At 43.1% G+C, this 15929-nt stretch overlaps 1 protein-coding gene and 1 long non-coding RNA gene across 2 annotated transcripts in view; both read right to left on the reverse strand.

The window, feature by feature from the left end:
• Positions 1–15929, reverse strand: part of brp (ELKS/RAB6-interacting/CAST family member bruchpilot) — a 152823-nt gene that overhangs the window by 18832 nt on the left and 118062 nt on the right. Inside the window, exons 9-14 of the mRNA XM_084595477.1 lie at positions 14401–14606; positions 12605–12740; positions 10191–10322; positions 8276–8430; positions 7400–7547; positions 5119–5208 (exon numbers count right to left, since the gene is read on the reverse strand). Of these exons, the coding sequence (XP_084451603.1) occupies positions 5119–5208; positions 7400–7547; positions 8276–8430; positions 10191–10322; positions 12605–12740; positions 14401–14606 (867 nt within the window). The remainder of the gene's footprint in view (positions 1–5118; positions 5209–7399; positions 7548–8275; positions 8431–10190; positions 10323–12604; positions 12741–14400; positions 14607–15929) is intronic.
• On the reverse strand, positions 1097–2136 carry LOC146208624 (uncharacterized). The gene is made up of 3 exons (XR_014703395.1): positions 1992–2136; positions 1706–1856; positions 1097–1210 (listed from the first exon to the last, which is right to left on the reverse strand). It is a non-coding gene; the product is annotated as an uncharacterized LOC146208624 (long non-coding RNA).

Here is a 15929-nt window from a genome sequence, read left to right on the forward strand (position 1 = left end):
CTGTGGCTCCTTCAAATGTACACGCTATGACTAGTACTGCTCTCATTTCAAAATTATTATTAAAATGAGGCTTGATAACAGGAAGTGGAAGGAAACAATTTCGGAGACATTTAGATCAATGTAATCTTCCTGTGACAAGGACACAGTGCCACTTTGAATGAATAACATTGACATTTAGTGTTATTCCTGCAGTTTCACATGGTGAATTTTAGGGCTAGTAGTTGCAGAGTGCCCTCACATCGTGGTGTGTTTGGCAATCTCACTTCATTTGGTCAGGCTAAAGAAGGAAATAAATAAGTAATAAATAAGTAAATAAATAATAAGTAAATAAGTAATTAATAAGTAAGTCTCAACATCAGCACACCCCTATAAGGTTATATAATATACATTTTTGAAATCGCAATGTCTTTAAATTTTTCGTCTGAGTTCTTGACTGTGTATTTCAATGGCCATCTCTTTTAAGTCAACACCAAAAAATAGTGCCCACGTCTTTACAGCTGCTCTCACTGCCAGTTCTTTTGAGCACAATGTTAGCTACAGCAGCAGCAATGGCAAAATCATTCACTTGTAGTTACTAATCAGTCAAGCCATAGCATGCTTAGATAAAAACAAACTGACGAAAACAAAACAATCACGTGAAACAGCCCCTGGGTTCACCTGCTGCACAAAAAGTCACTCAAAAAGATACCTCTTTGCTTGAAAGAGCAAGAGAAGTCTTGCTGACACGCTTATTGTCCGTTGAAATAAAATATGATTCAACCCTCTCTCTCGTCATCTTTGTGGCGATACAAAATCCTAACCTGGTCAAACATAGGAGTGCACTTCTCCTTCTTCATTGTTTCACATGATTGGCAATGTGAGACCAGAAATGTTTTGTCCTTGCCGCTTTCCAAGTTGTTCTTGTGTTCCAGTAGTCTGTTGTTAATACATTGTCCTGTTTGTCCTATATAACAGGTTCCACGTAGCTTCCTACTTGTACGGACACTTACACTCACTATGCCTTTTGTACTTTGCAACACATAGCTTTAAGAAGCAGCCAGGAATGACAAGTAATGAAAGCACAGCTGGGCATAAATTTCGCTATGATAGCTTGCTTACCTCCAACATAGGTTCAGCAGGAAGATGACACGTGCTGCAGAACCTGAACAACTCCAGGAGACATCCCTCGTATACAATGAATTTCCTGTTTAGACAGGCTTCATGAATCGACCTGTAAGGCAATGTACTTTGTCAGTTCACTATTGGATAACTGTTTTCCTCTCTCAGGCTCATTCTCTGCAGACAGTTACTTCATTATGGTTGGGGTGCCATCGTGCTTGATGCAACAATATTTCTTCTACAAGGTGGATGACTGTAGTGCTTGTTTTATGAAAATGTTTGTTTTTTAAATTGGCTTTTCACTAACTAGAATGAATTCTTGTATAAACAAAAACAGAAAGGAGGACAAAAGAACTAGTTATAACACATGCAAACCTGCAACTGAAGTTTTGACAAAAGATGATGTGGAACGATGATCTATACAAGTGAAAAGTGTGCAGTTGTGGGCATGATCTCATAAAGGCTACAATATGATATGTGCAGTGCAGGCAAATAATTTCCTATCTCAATTTGCAGAATGAAGTTGCAGCGTCATCTCTGCTACACTTGCAGAAAAGGTTACTGCTGCCATGGCAGGTAGTTCAGGGTAAGCAACTCCAGCACTTACGCTGCTGTGTTGTCCAGTGAAGGCCGGTATGATTTGTCGTTAGGATCATCAACAAAATCAAGTGAAGGCTCCGAGGCTAGAGGCGTGGAGCACAGTCTGTCTCCATTTATGAACGGCAAAAAGTCATCAGCATCAAGTTCTGTCTGGCATTCTGTAAAAGCATCGCATGAGCACCTATGTTATCAAAATTCACTTCCTCAGATGACTTAGCTTGTTAAGGAACTATGCAACTGAGCACAAGACTGCACGCTTTATATCAGAATATAGGTAGTGAATGCATACACACCAACTTCATTCCTTGAGTTGTCAGTCTGCGTTCCAAAGGATCTGGTTCTAAGTTTAATCTCTACTTGAATTGATTTCATGGCCACTTGTGCCTGAACTTGTGTTGCTATACTTTTTTTTGACCCAGAGCTGCTTGAGCATTGTGTAGTCGTGCCTGCATAATAAGGCGATATCAACACATATGCAACCATTTAAAAAAAAAAAAATCTACTCCCAAACTCTTTGAATTCAGGTTCACAGTGATCCTCTGATAAGGTGACACGAAATGCAAATTTCACTACAGTCCACACATGTACTGCGTGTACTGAATGTCACCTTGTTACTATCTTTTTTTTAACAGAGGTCATAATCGCCCCTTGCCATCATATATGCAAAGAAAAAATGAAACACTCATGTTCAGCTCTTCGCATGAGGTGACGCGACAGACATATGCCTGGCATTGCGACTCCATGAGCTGCCTTATACAAATTTAGGTACAATAATTGATCTATTAATAGAAATATCTGAACAAAATGAGTACAAAGGTGTCAAATTGCTCAGATTGCAACAAACCGTGCTTGCTGATGCTAAAAAGTACGGTGTACAAAAATAAAAACAAAATTTAAAAAATTGAAATAGCGAAAAAACGTCGTTCATGTGTGCAAAACACAATCGCGTCATAAGGCGGGGCTTTTTTTTCTTCTTCTTCTTTTACGCCGCCTCTTTATACCGCTGTAAACACTGCAGGTCTAGAAATGCATGCCAACTTCAACAAAATCCATGCGCAGCCACTGTTGCGATGTGTTACACCGCGCGAGCGCCCAGGCAAGCGCTATCGCGATGTGTAGAAGGGGGCCGCCAATGCTCGCGTGAAAGCGAATGACATACCAGCACTTGCCAACTCGGACACCAAGTTGCAGTCGTCAACTTGCAAGCTGGAAGCACTGCTGTACGAGTCGACGTTCACCTGCGTTTTTTGTTCCAATTAGTGGTCAAACACGGCATACACGATGCATGAAAATTGCTGATCGATCTACAAACCTGATGCTTCGCACGTTTCGGCGGTCTTGTGTCGACTTCAGCGCTGGTGGTGCAGAGAATGCTGGGCACGGCGCCAGGCTTCAAGCGTGACTGTTTAGTTGTCATGCCGAACTGCACCATTAACTCCGGGTTGAAGTTGTAGGATTGCGGCGTGAAGTGAAGCGAGCAAATTCTACTCCCCTTCCTCGGAATCCAATCTGCGCGTCCGGACGTGCGAACAAAGTCTACCCAAGCTTTGCGTTGCGCTTCATCGCGGGGAAAGCCGTGGAACACAATCGCTTCGCCTGTTTTGCTCTGGCAGAAGTCTACAACACAGTTATGAGCCATGTTTAGCTTCAAACGCGTGAGAGGCACTCGAGCGGAAAGCGAGCAGCAGCGTGTACCTCCACGAGCAAGCACAAATGAAACAGACAGGATGTTAGTGTGTCGTCACTGTTCTTTGCTCTGGCAACTCGACGTCATGGTTGTTTGATGACGTCATGCTGTTTACATTTGATCACGTTTTCGTCACAATGATGTCGCTGTTGATGGATTTTGAAAAACGGGTCCTTTGCCTGGCTTGTGTTTAAAATCAAATTAAAATATCTTCGCGGCAGCGACAGAGGTTGGCATTGCATGGGTAGCATCTCTGTATATCTGGGAAAGCAATCGCATCTCTTCCGACGCTTCGAAAATTGGTGTCTATACTCCTTTAACGTTCCAAAGCGACTCAGGCTATGAGAGACGCCGTAGTGGAGGACTCTGGAAATTTCGACCACCTGGGGTTCTTTAACGTGCACTGACATCGCACAGCACACGGGCGCCTTGCTTTTCGCCTCCATCGAAAAGCGGCCGCCGAGGTCGGGATTCGAAAGTAACGATGCCAAAAAGTTATTGGGCATGTAAATTTTTTTTTTTATTGAAAATGTATGTACTTTGAATATATTATTCGCACTATATGCAGATATTACGCATAAAAACAAGCAGTGAAAGCTTCTTCGGGCACCGATATGCCTACCAGCCGATTGTGGCTGGGGTTGCTTCGTACTAATCAGAACAGCGTAGCAGATGAGGCTCACTGCAGCAGCAGGAATTGGTGGGCATGCACTCGCCCTCGCTTGCTTTGTCATTTCCTGCATCTTCCGGCGCAGCAGTGCCGAGCAGTCGACGCTCGCGCGGTACTGTTAAAATTGACAGAGTGTACGTGTTAGCAGTGAAGACGATCAGTAAGCACCCAAGAATAGCGGCCATTTGAAACAGGCTCACAAAATGCAGAGCAGCCATCCAAGCTGCATCGTAGGCTACCTGTAGCGCACACAGTTCACCGACATGTGAGTCACTGATTAGTTCGTTCATTTATCATGCTTAGCAAGACCTATGTTCTCCAATGTTAACTTGAACGGAGCCGGCGGTAGCGCCCGTAAGCAAACGCAGTTTCACCACTGGGTGTTTTTATAGTTGTTGTTGGTTAAGAGGAAAATTGTGGTAGTTGTAGAGTAAAAAAACCCGAAGTTTGGCTACATTGGGCATTAAGAGACCATTTTACCGTGACCTTTACCGTCAATTCCAATATATTTGCAGCGAAATATACACGTTTAAAAGTTGCAATCGCCTGAAGATTATCTATCTACATCATCATCGTCATAATAAGCCGACCTATACCCACTGCAGGACGAAGGCCTCTCCCATATTCATCCAATTAACCCGATCCTGTGCTAGCTGCATCCACTTGGCCCCTGCGAACGTCTTAACCTCATCCGCACACTTAACTGTCTGCCGCCCCCTGCTACACTTTCCTTCCCTTAGAATCCAGTTTGTTACCCTAAGCGACCATCAGTTATCCTCTCTTTGCACTACATGTCCTGCCTATGCCCATTTCTTCTTCCTTAATTCCAATAGAATGTCAATAACATGAGATATTTATCTGAACTACTCTGCACGCTTCTACGTTATCCCTACCATTTTCCGCTCCTTAGCTGTCCGCTGGAAAGTACGCCGGAAATTACAGTACTTATTTCCAAGGCGCACTTTTTGAGATCAAATTTTGTCAAATACGTACTGCAGCGCTTGGATTGCCTATTTATGTAGGACATCTGTGCAATCGCTACCTGTCGATAATTCTCATTTACCTGTTCATTCGTTGTCTCGTCACCCTCACTGCCGTTCACTTGCTGCAGGGCGTCATCAGCTTCAGCGATCATCTTGACACGACTCTCATTCTGCAAGGAGAGAGAACAACAGGGCCATTTGTTTAACCTACACCAGCTACACCACTGTAGTAAATCTCCTATACCTACAATAGATTTTTGCTGCGCTGGTATAGGTGGTGTAGGTTAAAAAAATTGCCTTATCGATTCTGGTATCCAAGTATAAGGGAGGAGTTAGCAGTTGCAAATTCGTCACACGCCCTTCACATGAAAGCAGGGACAACTTCGTAAGAAAGCAAGCAAGAAAGAAAGTGAGCCAAAAAGAACAAGGAAGAAAATAAATAGGTAAATAAACAAATATTAATGATATCCTCATGATATATACATGACAAGTCTAGCCCCTCTCGAGCCTGTGAAAGATGCATCCTTGATAAGCCATTTGGATATTGCATAACTTGATCTTGACCACGATAATAACCCTGTTTCCTTGTTTTTGGGATCATTTGAAATGTACGCGCTGCAAGCGCGCACACATCTGCGCACAAGCAAGTTGCGCTAACGTTTGCGGCTGGCTAAGAGGTATGGGCTTTTGTGTAAGAATATGGACAACTATTAAAGAGAACTGTGCACGCATGCCAGGCATTCCAGGTTATTCAATACACATTTTTATTTTAACTTGAACCGAGCAGGATACGTGGGTGCTGCCTGTACAGTTGGAATGTGCGACAATAATTCTGATATTAGGCACGTTGAAGGATACAATTAATCAAGGAATTACAGACTTTTGATTACATGGCTCAATATTACATTGCGATATTGAAGACCCTTAAAGATAATGACGAATCCTGTTTTTCAAATGTCAGAATTGGGATTGTGGTTGCGACACTGAACGTGAAAAATGAGCTTTCTACACTTGGGCATGTTGTTTTCTTGTTTGTTTGTTTGTTTTTTTTTATATAGGGGATTGATTAAACGGAGAAACTAGTATATTTAGTACCGGAAGCGCCAGTGCACGCGTCTGACGAAGCAGACAACGCTGGCGCTGGTTCCGTGGTAACAACACTTCCAAACATCATATAGTGAAACTCCAAGACAAATTATACATATCTTATGCTGAGGCATGCAAAAGGAAAGAAAAATAAAGAGCCTCTGCCCGTGCCACAAAGTATAACGGGCTTTGTCGAACCCGGATATATCGAATTTCGGTTATATCGAACTCAGGGAATATCCCTTTGAAAATTCCTTGTAAAAGTATAGGAAAGCCGCGTCATATATCGAACTCAATTTCACCGGTCGTTCGATATATCGAACTCCGCACCACGCACTAGGAAGTGTGTCTTCCCCAAAGACGATCGCATCATCATCGGCCGTTTGCCGCGTGACGTTTTCAAGCCACGCGTGGAAGGAATGAGGCATGGAGGAAGGAAAGAACTTAGGAGAGGCCCTGACGTCATTTTTTTGAAGTCGGCGCGGCCGCCATGTTGTGCCGTCTTATACATATATATATGTATATATATATATATATATATATATATATATATATATATGAAGGAAAGAAGCCAACAGTCGGCGAGGCCAAGGAAAGCGTTGGGGATGGTACTTTTATGTCTTTTTTTTTTTTAATGTTTGCTTAGATAATCACAGAAATTAGTAATGCAATCTGTTTAGGGGAAAGATAATTAAACACAAAGTAGAAGAAAAAACAACGTGCCGATGGTGGGATCCGAACCCTATATATATGTATATATATATATATATATATATATATATATATATATATATATATATATATATATATATGTATATATATATATATATATATATATATATATATATATATATATATATATATATATATATATATATATATATATATATATATATATATATATATATATATATATATATATATATATATATATGTATATGTATATATATATATATATATATATGTATATATATATATATATATATATATATATATATATATATATATATATATATATATATATATATATATATATATATATATATATATATATATATATCATTTGTTTCGACATCTCGAAGTAAATTGCGGATTTGGCAATTTTGTATACTGGGCTCGGTTTCAACACTGATGAGTTTAAAATTTCGCAGTGTTGTCTTGCATCCTAAATGCTGTTAAATGAGTATTAGGTTGCGAATAATTTGTGCGGCTAGGAAGATATGCTGTCTTGCTTGCAAGTTATTGTTCTTAGTAGTGATTAGACATGTGTATCACCTCTATCTTTATCCTTTGCACAAGACGTTGCTTTTCGGCCCGCAGGTTTTCCGCCTGGCGCCTGGTATTTTCATCCTGGTGAGGTTGTTCTTCGAGAAGTGCCAAGTGCGCATCCTTTTCGCTGATGGCTGCAGATAGCGCCTCCAACCTGCAAGCAGTGCATGCAATTCCGGTCAGATCAACCTTTTTTTTTCTTTTGCAATTGTTGGCTGCAAAGTGTCAGCTTCTTTCCACGCGTGAGAAGCAGAAGCAGATAAGAGAGGTGTCTTGTTTAATCACTATGATCGGATTTGCAGGGGTCTGGTAATATACGATCAGACAGGAGGCAGATACGTGTGTCTCATGTGGGGCGTGGGTCCAGGGTGGCCGACCTTGACTTAGGGTGGCTGCAAAGCGTGACACCTTCCGCGAACGATCGACAGTATGAGCCATTAAAGGCTTTCGCCTTAAAGAACAAATTGATAGCCTTCACTTGTATTGTCTCCCACCTTCCGTTATGACCTGTTTTTCACTCTGCCTAAGTATGAATTCGCCCCAACTCGTCCAGTTTTCTCTTCTCCTTGAAAAAGCTTAGCTTCTCGAATAAAGGCGTGAGGCTGGCGGTTCCGGTGATGATGCTTCCGGATTACACGAACGCCTGTGATAACTCAGCGATTCTTGAAGCGCGCTAGCAGCAGGGGAAGTTCAGACAGTACATGAGCGCGTTTCCAACATCCACAATATCCTCAAGATGCGCCAGCTGCTTATTGAGGCACCCAGCAGCAACACGATGCCTCAGGCTGCGCGAGACGTGGTATTAGACTTTTCGACTTGGGTGCTTTGTTTCTTTGACAAGCATCAAACAGCGAAAGTGTAGTTCTGTGCGCGAAGACTCACTTCATGTCGAAGAGCTCGTCGAGATGTCGCTTCCGCTCGGCCCACAAGGCTCTCCAGCTGGCGTCTTTGGTCTGGAGCCTGAGGTCGGGGCAGCTGCCGCATCGTACGCACTCGCTACTCTTCACCCGTCGTAGCTCAGCTTCAAGGCTGGACACCTGTGGGTACGAAGCAAACCCCATCGGTGTGCGTCCTTTCGCACCCTCTGCCCTCCTATTCTCAAGTCTCCATTCACGCGTCCACAAGGGGGAGTCCTCGCAGCTTTCCTTTCCACATAATTCCCTCTCATAGTAAAGCTGTATGAGCTTTTGCAAGAGGAGCAAGAAAGACAGCTTGGGAACAAATGGATAGGAGCAATGCGAATTCGGTATCAACATAAAAAAATGGCCAATTGGCAATTTTGCGATAACACTCTGCTGTCTAAGCGACTTGAAATATGACATTGGAGCTTTTATATTAATCTACCACCACAAGGGATGTCAGTGCTTCATAACATTGGTTCTCATATAGGCGATTTCATAAATGCGAACTTTATGGTTGTTCACACATGTGGATGATTATGATTTATATTAAAGATGAACAGTGGCTGTTCTTCCTTTTTTCGACACATATCGTGTCCTCCTCTTTGATGTGTCTCGTTCTTTGGCTGGTTAAGTATGAACCCATACCAACGTGCCCAGTCGTCTACCTTGTTGAACCGTGCGCATAAAGCCGTGCGTCTGTCCTTGTATAAAGAACAATTTTTTTTCTAAATAAATCTTTCACACCTGTTTCCGCATATAAGCCCGTGAGGATGCACACGGAGCATGCAATGAGGAAAAGTAGGTTCGCATTCATTGCCGGCAACGTAAGTGGCGCATCCGATGCAGTGTTTCGTGCGTCGCTGTCCTTGTGGCGCGTATCACCGTTTCTCCCAAGGAGGAGTATTGTACACAAACGGTCGAGTAAACTGACGTGTCTCTGGAAAATAAACATCACTTTTTCTTGACACGACAACAAGCATCGCCAAAAAGCTTAAATCTTACCTTGGTTCTAGAGTATGTCCCTTTTTACTCCAAGCTGTATTTGATGCTAAAAAAAAAAAAAAAAACACGCCTAAATGCGCACATGAATTTATTTTGCACTCAGTTTTCTGGCTTCTTCCTCCATTTTCATATGTTATTCTCGCCACTTTTTTGCTGAAACTCTGAAGCAGCAGATTGTATTCATTCAAGCAGTTTCCCATTTTTTTTCGACCACATTTAATAGTCTGTTGTCTTATCACTTGCACATAAAGAAGTTAATATATTAACACTAACAAACAAAGAAGTCATAATTCACTAAAGCCTACCTAAAGCAGCCACAAAAGCTACACATATTTTGGTCTATTGGTTTATGGTACTTATCGTTCCGAAGCGACTCAAGCTATAAGGAAAGCCGTAGTGGAGAACTTTGGAAATATCGACCCCCTGGTGTTCCTTAACGCGCACTGAGATCACCTACACAGATATTGAAAATGTTCTCTGGCGCAGAAAAAATATTCCCAGCTCTTTCAAAAGAAAAAAAAAACAATCGTACAACATTTTTTATCCTTGCTTAGCTCTCTCGTAGTGCGCGGAAGTCTGAAATATATGAAACTCTGGTTTAGTCGATGCCCCATGCTAGACAGACAGGACGCATAGGCGCAGAACAAGGACACAGCTTTACTGCCTAATTGACTGACTACTTCGGAGATTGACTAACTGATTGATTAATTGGCTGATTGGTTAATTAATATTTATGTATCACAGCTGAAATATGAGCTGTGAGGGTTGTCAAATTGAGTTGCTATCCTGCATAAAATTTTCAGAGCAATGGCAAGAAAATCATGTGTCTCTCTCCTGGCTGTGTCCTTCCTTTGCGCTTCGCTTGTTTTCAGTTTTATGGAAACAGGTCGGACCTTATGTTGGACCTTCTCCAAGAGATGTTCCCGGCGAACCACCTCGGCCTCGCTCTCAGCGGTGATCTCGACGCTCTCCCGCAGGGCCTCTTCCAGGGCTTCGATGCGCTCGCGCTGCCTTGATACCTCCTCCTGCAGAGCGGCTCGTAGCAGTCAGCCCTCTCAGCGAGTCGCTCCACGACCGCCGCAGCCTCCGGGAACCACACAACTCAAAGAGGCCAAATCGAACAAAGGCAAACAAAAGAAGCAAAGCCAAAACCCTGACCGATCCCCCCCCCCTCCAAAAAATAAAATAAAATAAAATATACACAACAAACCGATTCCAGGTGCCAGTCATCCGCAGAGTGTGAAAACAAGAGAAAAAACCGTAACAAAATCGTAAGAAACACATATGCTCACTAGCTTTCAAGCGCCGTGCTAGCCAAGCCGAGCGGCATTGGCAAAGAAGTATAAAACGAAACTATACATTCGAGGCATCAATACAAACTTCAGCGGGCAGTACTTAAGAGTTTAGAAACAGCTATTGTCGGCGCTCTCAATCTAGCCCGGACTATAGGCGGCCTCAAATAAGTTCGAAAGGCAGTTGATTAACAGCGGATTTAGGGACCGTATAGCAGGCTTGCACGCCGCAAACATACACATGTGCTTATAGAACAAGCGTAAGTCAAAGTAACGCTGCAACGCGTTGACCACAAGAGATACATAGTGTATATATGCAAATGTGTAAACGTCCTTCATCGCCGACGAGAGATTCAGTCTCTTTTCGTTTAAGGCAGTATTGTTAGCATTACTCCGAGGTTCCTGGGTCACTGACTCGTCGTTTATATTACATGTTTGTGCGCAGAAAGAAAGCAACCGAGCAACCAAATGGCGCTATGCACGCGTATATTTTAGTGCCCGGCTTCTGCCTTTAGATGAGAGGCAATTATAAAGAGGTCCACGTGACCCCCGCCAAGCTGTATTATTCCGAGCCCAAAAAATCAATGCCCTGGCATGGCTGTCGAGAAGTTAACACATAACGTGAAAGTAACGAAAGGAACATTAGAAAAAACTCGAGAAAAAACTGGCTGGACCGGGCGCCTGCAATAGAGCAATACAGCAGGTCAAAGAGCAGGTCAAAGGGACACGCTGGTGGTCACTCCACAGAAATCACGCCGAAAAAGGTAGCATGCACTGAAAGACTGCAGTGTTAGGGATTGGTTGTCTGGGGGCTGGCCTGAAAAATAGTCCCCACATATCATACCATTTCAAATTAGAAAAAAACAAAAAAAAAGGTCTCTTCGTTTCACATATGCGCTTCGGTATTTGCGGGCGTTTTATTTTTTTAATTTAGTACCACAGCCACGTTGCTAAATTGAACAGTAAATCCTTGTGTTGCTTTATTATGTATTTATTAGTCAACCTTTTGGGTTATAACAAAGTCCTCCTGAATACTGTTCTTTTTTTTTTTTTTTTTTTGTAACATCCGGTTTTTGAGTTTGCTTCTCCTGATAAATACAATGCATGCGGTAGAGCACGCTTTAAAGGCAATCCAAGCTAATGTTGGCTGAAGTTGTGGAACGGCCGCATTACAAACACCACAAGCCTGTTTTGAAAACTTTAAAACTGGTCGTTCTCCTGCAGAAATGTTTACACCTGGAGCATCTGCATCTGAGGCGGTGGTCCCCATCCCCTGACCCGTTATTCGTTGGATATTAAAGTTTAGTCTATCTATCTATCTATCTACACCTGGAGGTTTATGAAATTTATGAGTGCAGTTTGTATGTATGCAGCAGGATCGTTTGAAATGAGCCCAGGGTGTTTTCTATGATATTGTAACTCGAGCGCTGCTGAAAATGACTAAAAAAGCAGATGATTTATTGTCCATGACAAGATAAGGTGTCAGTCTGATTAAAACCCTACTTCACTGACTTCAATGCGTTCCGAGTTAACTATCATCAAAAGGAGATGAGCTAACGCAGACATGACGAGTGCAACGCGTCCGAGAGATCCACGAACTCGACTACAAGACACGAGTAACAACGTTACAGAAGGTGCATGCTAGAATTTCTTAACGCCGTCTTACAATACCATATGGAAAACATGAATAATATTGGCCTGATAAATCACCATGGTACCGTGCCCATTAAAGCCTACATTGGCAAGCTTGTCACTTATGGACGCTTTACATTTGACTCGGTTGCAACCGGATTCTAAAATACATAATATTAAAAGCAGCACCGATTGGTATTGCTAGCCTCACAATATTACTACAACTGCAACAGGCTGCTGGTACAATGCCTGGCTGGCAACGTTGTTGTGTGGAGCCGCACTGATGGTTCTGCTACCGGTATTTGAAAATGTTTTCTTTTGTTGTACACCTGTTGATCGTCAGAGAGAGAGAGAGAGAGCGACCTTGTATTCTTGGGACTCACTTGAGCTTTGGAAGCTTCTCGACCGAGATCGCCTTCTCTCCTGCGGGCTTCGTCCATCATCTGGGCGCTCCGCGTCTTGTCCGCCTGCTGGCTTCGCTTGAGCGCGTTCAGCTTGCTCTCTCTGTCTTTCAGAGCCCTGCGGAAGGAAAAGGTGCACTCGTGAGGCAAACGGAAACAATACCACACCCACTGACGTGCTCTTCTTCAAATAGTTTAATCAGAGAGAGGGCAGGTTCATTTGAGAGCCCATATCTGCGACACATGTTTCCGCATGGCCAGAGAAACTTGAGATCAATCAAGCGTAAAATAATGATTGCGAAGGTAGCTCCCAAATTCGTCACGAAACGGACTAAACCGAAATAAGGTGGTTCTGACAAATTTCGTCGCCGCGCTGTGATAAAAGTACACTTGGACGTCTCAAACTGCGAGCTTCGACGTCCGTGTGAAAATACGATTGATGCCTTTTAATAATGACGGTACAGGGATGATATTGCCAGCGATCTGTCATTTGGACGAAGATGAAAGGCGATAACTCGATGTGGACACATAGGTGTGGACACCTCGGAGTGAAACCAGGGAGAGCGCGGAGAATAATAGCAGGAGAAAAAACAGGTAGAGAGATACTTATCAGTGTCGAGGATGTGATTTGAGTTTCGTATTTCTATAAGACCGTTGTCGTTGTCAGTTGTCTAGACCACAGCATACTGTAAAATAATGAAGGTATATAGCGTGAAGCCACATGTGATGTGTGGGTGGTAATATATATATATATATATATATATATATATATATATATATATATATATATATATATATATATATATATATATATATATATATAGTAACGACGGAAAGATGATCACGACACGTGGCGATGCGTAGTACCTATCATAGGGTAATGACAGCCTTCTGAGAAGTTTGCAGCTTTCCTAAGTTCGTGCAAGTTTCGATCCATTACGTAGCTCACGAACTTTTTCTTTCTTTCTCTGTGAATCAATTTCTACTTGGCACCTTAACCAGCTGGGAGTGCTTTTCGTCTTCTATTTTTCTTTTGGGTACCCTCCTCAGCACCTTTCGTCCGAAAACTCGATGTCCACCTGAAATTACCACGTCCCTCCTAATATATATATATATATATATACATACCCTAAAGAATAATGGAAAGCTTTTGTTCTAGAGTGCTTGCGGCATCCTCGAAGCAATGTTTCAGCAGCACCACTGGCTGATCTAATTAGGAAACGGCATCTCTGTGAGTCGAAGGGTTAGCCAAATGGGCCGCGGTAAATGTCGCACACACGCCCACTCTCATGAAGTCCTCGTACGCGGCGTGGGTGCGGTTGGGGTAAAACCTACCCGGCTCGAAATGAAGCAGCAATGCACGTGGTGCGCGTTAGGTACCGAGTCATGCATTCGTTCAGTCTGCCTCTTTTGTTTTCCACCACACTTATTTGGCTTCACGACTGCTGGATGGCACGGCAGTGCTATGAATCATTGTGCTGGTGTGGGTTAGTGCTGACTCTTGGATGTTGTAATTACTGCGCTCCATATCGCCACATGTTTTTGCTTCGTTTATTTAGAAAAGTAGGAAGACTGGAACGAGAAGGGGCTATAGAGAGAGGCTGACCAGTAATAATTGCCAATCTTTCAACAAAATATTAAATTCAATTATAAGAATGAGTATATTACACATTAATCACTAATTAATTATTAATTAAACGAATCTCATTAATTCGTTTGAATTCACTTCAGGGGACATATTTACAGCGATTCGCGAAGCAGAACAACGTCACACTTACTCTTGAAGCTGCTTGATTTGTGCGTTGAGATGGTTCTTCTCTTCCTCGAGAGAGGACATAATCTGCAGCAGCCGCTCCAGCTCCGCCTCGTTGGCTCCTCCCGCCTGGGCAGGTGGTGGTGCTTGCCTGGTCTCTAGCTCGGCGCAGCGCATTTTCAGCTCTGCCAACTGCCGAACCAGCTCTTGCTCTGTCTCCGTGCTTCCCGCCTGCCGGCAGCAGGGTGGTGAAGGAAGAGAAAAGACAGGCTTTAGAATCATCGCAGTAATCACAGAATCGTTTGTGCATCAATGTTTAACGCAATAGTGATAGGAAAGAGTAGGAGGAGCGTTCGCTTCAGTTCAGTTCAGTTCAGTCGTTCAGTCGTGTCCGACTCTTCGTGACCCTATGGACCATTTCACGCCACGCTTTCCGGTCTCTCACTATCTTCCTAACATCACATAACTTCATCTGCAGTGCCTCGAGGATGCCATCTAACCATCGCGTTCGCTGCCTACCCCTTCTCCGGCGACCGTCAACCTTTCCCAACATCAAATCTTTCTCCAGCGACTCCTCTCTTCTCATCAGATGACCAAAGTAGCTGAGTTTTAACTTTAGAATTTGACCCTCCAATGAGCAGTCAGGGTTTATGGTCGACAATATCGACTGATTTGATCTTCTGGCAGTCCAAGGAACTCTCAAGAGTCTTCGCCAGCACCACGATTCAAACGCGTCAATTCTTCGGTGGTCAGCCTTTTTCACAGTCCAACTCCGCATCCATACATCACAACTGGAAAGACCATAGCACGAGTTATACGGATCTTGGTTGGCAGACTAATGTCTCTGCTCTTTACTAGGCGGTCAAGGCTAACCATTGCTCTCTTTCCCAGAAGCAGGCGTCTCAATTTCATGGCTGCAGTCTCCTTCCGAGGTAATCTTGGAGCCCAAGAAGAGAAAATCTGTCACAGCTTCCACTTCTTGTCCATTGATGCTCCAGGACTTGATAGGGCAAGACGCCATGATCTTTGTCTTTTTGATGTTCAGTTTAAGCCCAAACTTCTCACTCTCTTCTTGTACGCGCACCAGAAGTCTCTTGAGTTCCACTTCACTTTCTGCCATTAAAGTGGTATCATCCGCATATCTAAGGTTGTTGATACGTTTTCCAGCAATCTTCACTCCATATGAAGACTCGTCCAGACCGGCCTTCCTCATGATGCATTCTGCATATAGGTTAAATAGGCAGGGCGACAGTATGCAGCCTTGCCTCACTCCTTTCTCAATCGGAAACCAATCGGTAAGACCATGCCCAGTTCTGACTGTGGCCTCTTGTCCTTCGTTCGCTTGTTAGCGTTCGCTTAACAAGATACAAATACAAGCGTCAGATGTAAAAGGAGGCCATGTTGTAAACGACGTCAAAGGGTCATGCATGTTAGAGAGGCAAAGTATTGTGAGCAAGGGGGACAATAAGACACATGACCGTGTGACAGTTAAATGATCACAAGAACCATTGACTTCACTTCTGTGTGACATAACCCACAGCTGATGTGAGGTAT

The sequence above is a fragment of the Amblyomma maculatum genome, chromosome 1 (genome assembly GCF_055883805.1).
Source record: "Amblyomma maculatum isolate TAMU_Amacu chromosome 1, ASM5588380v1, whole genome shotgun sequence".
In the NCBI taxonomy this organism is placed as follows: Eukaryota; Metazoa; Arthropoda; class Arachnida; order Ixodida; family Ixodidae; genus Amblyomma; species Amblyomma maculatum.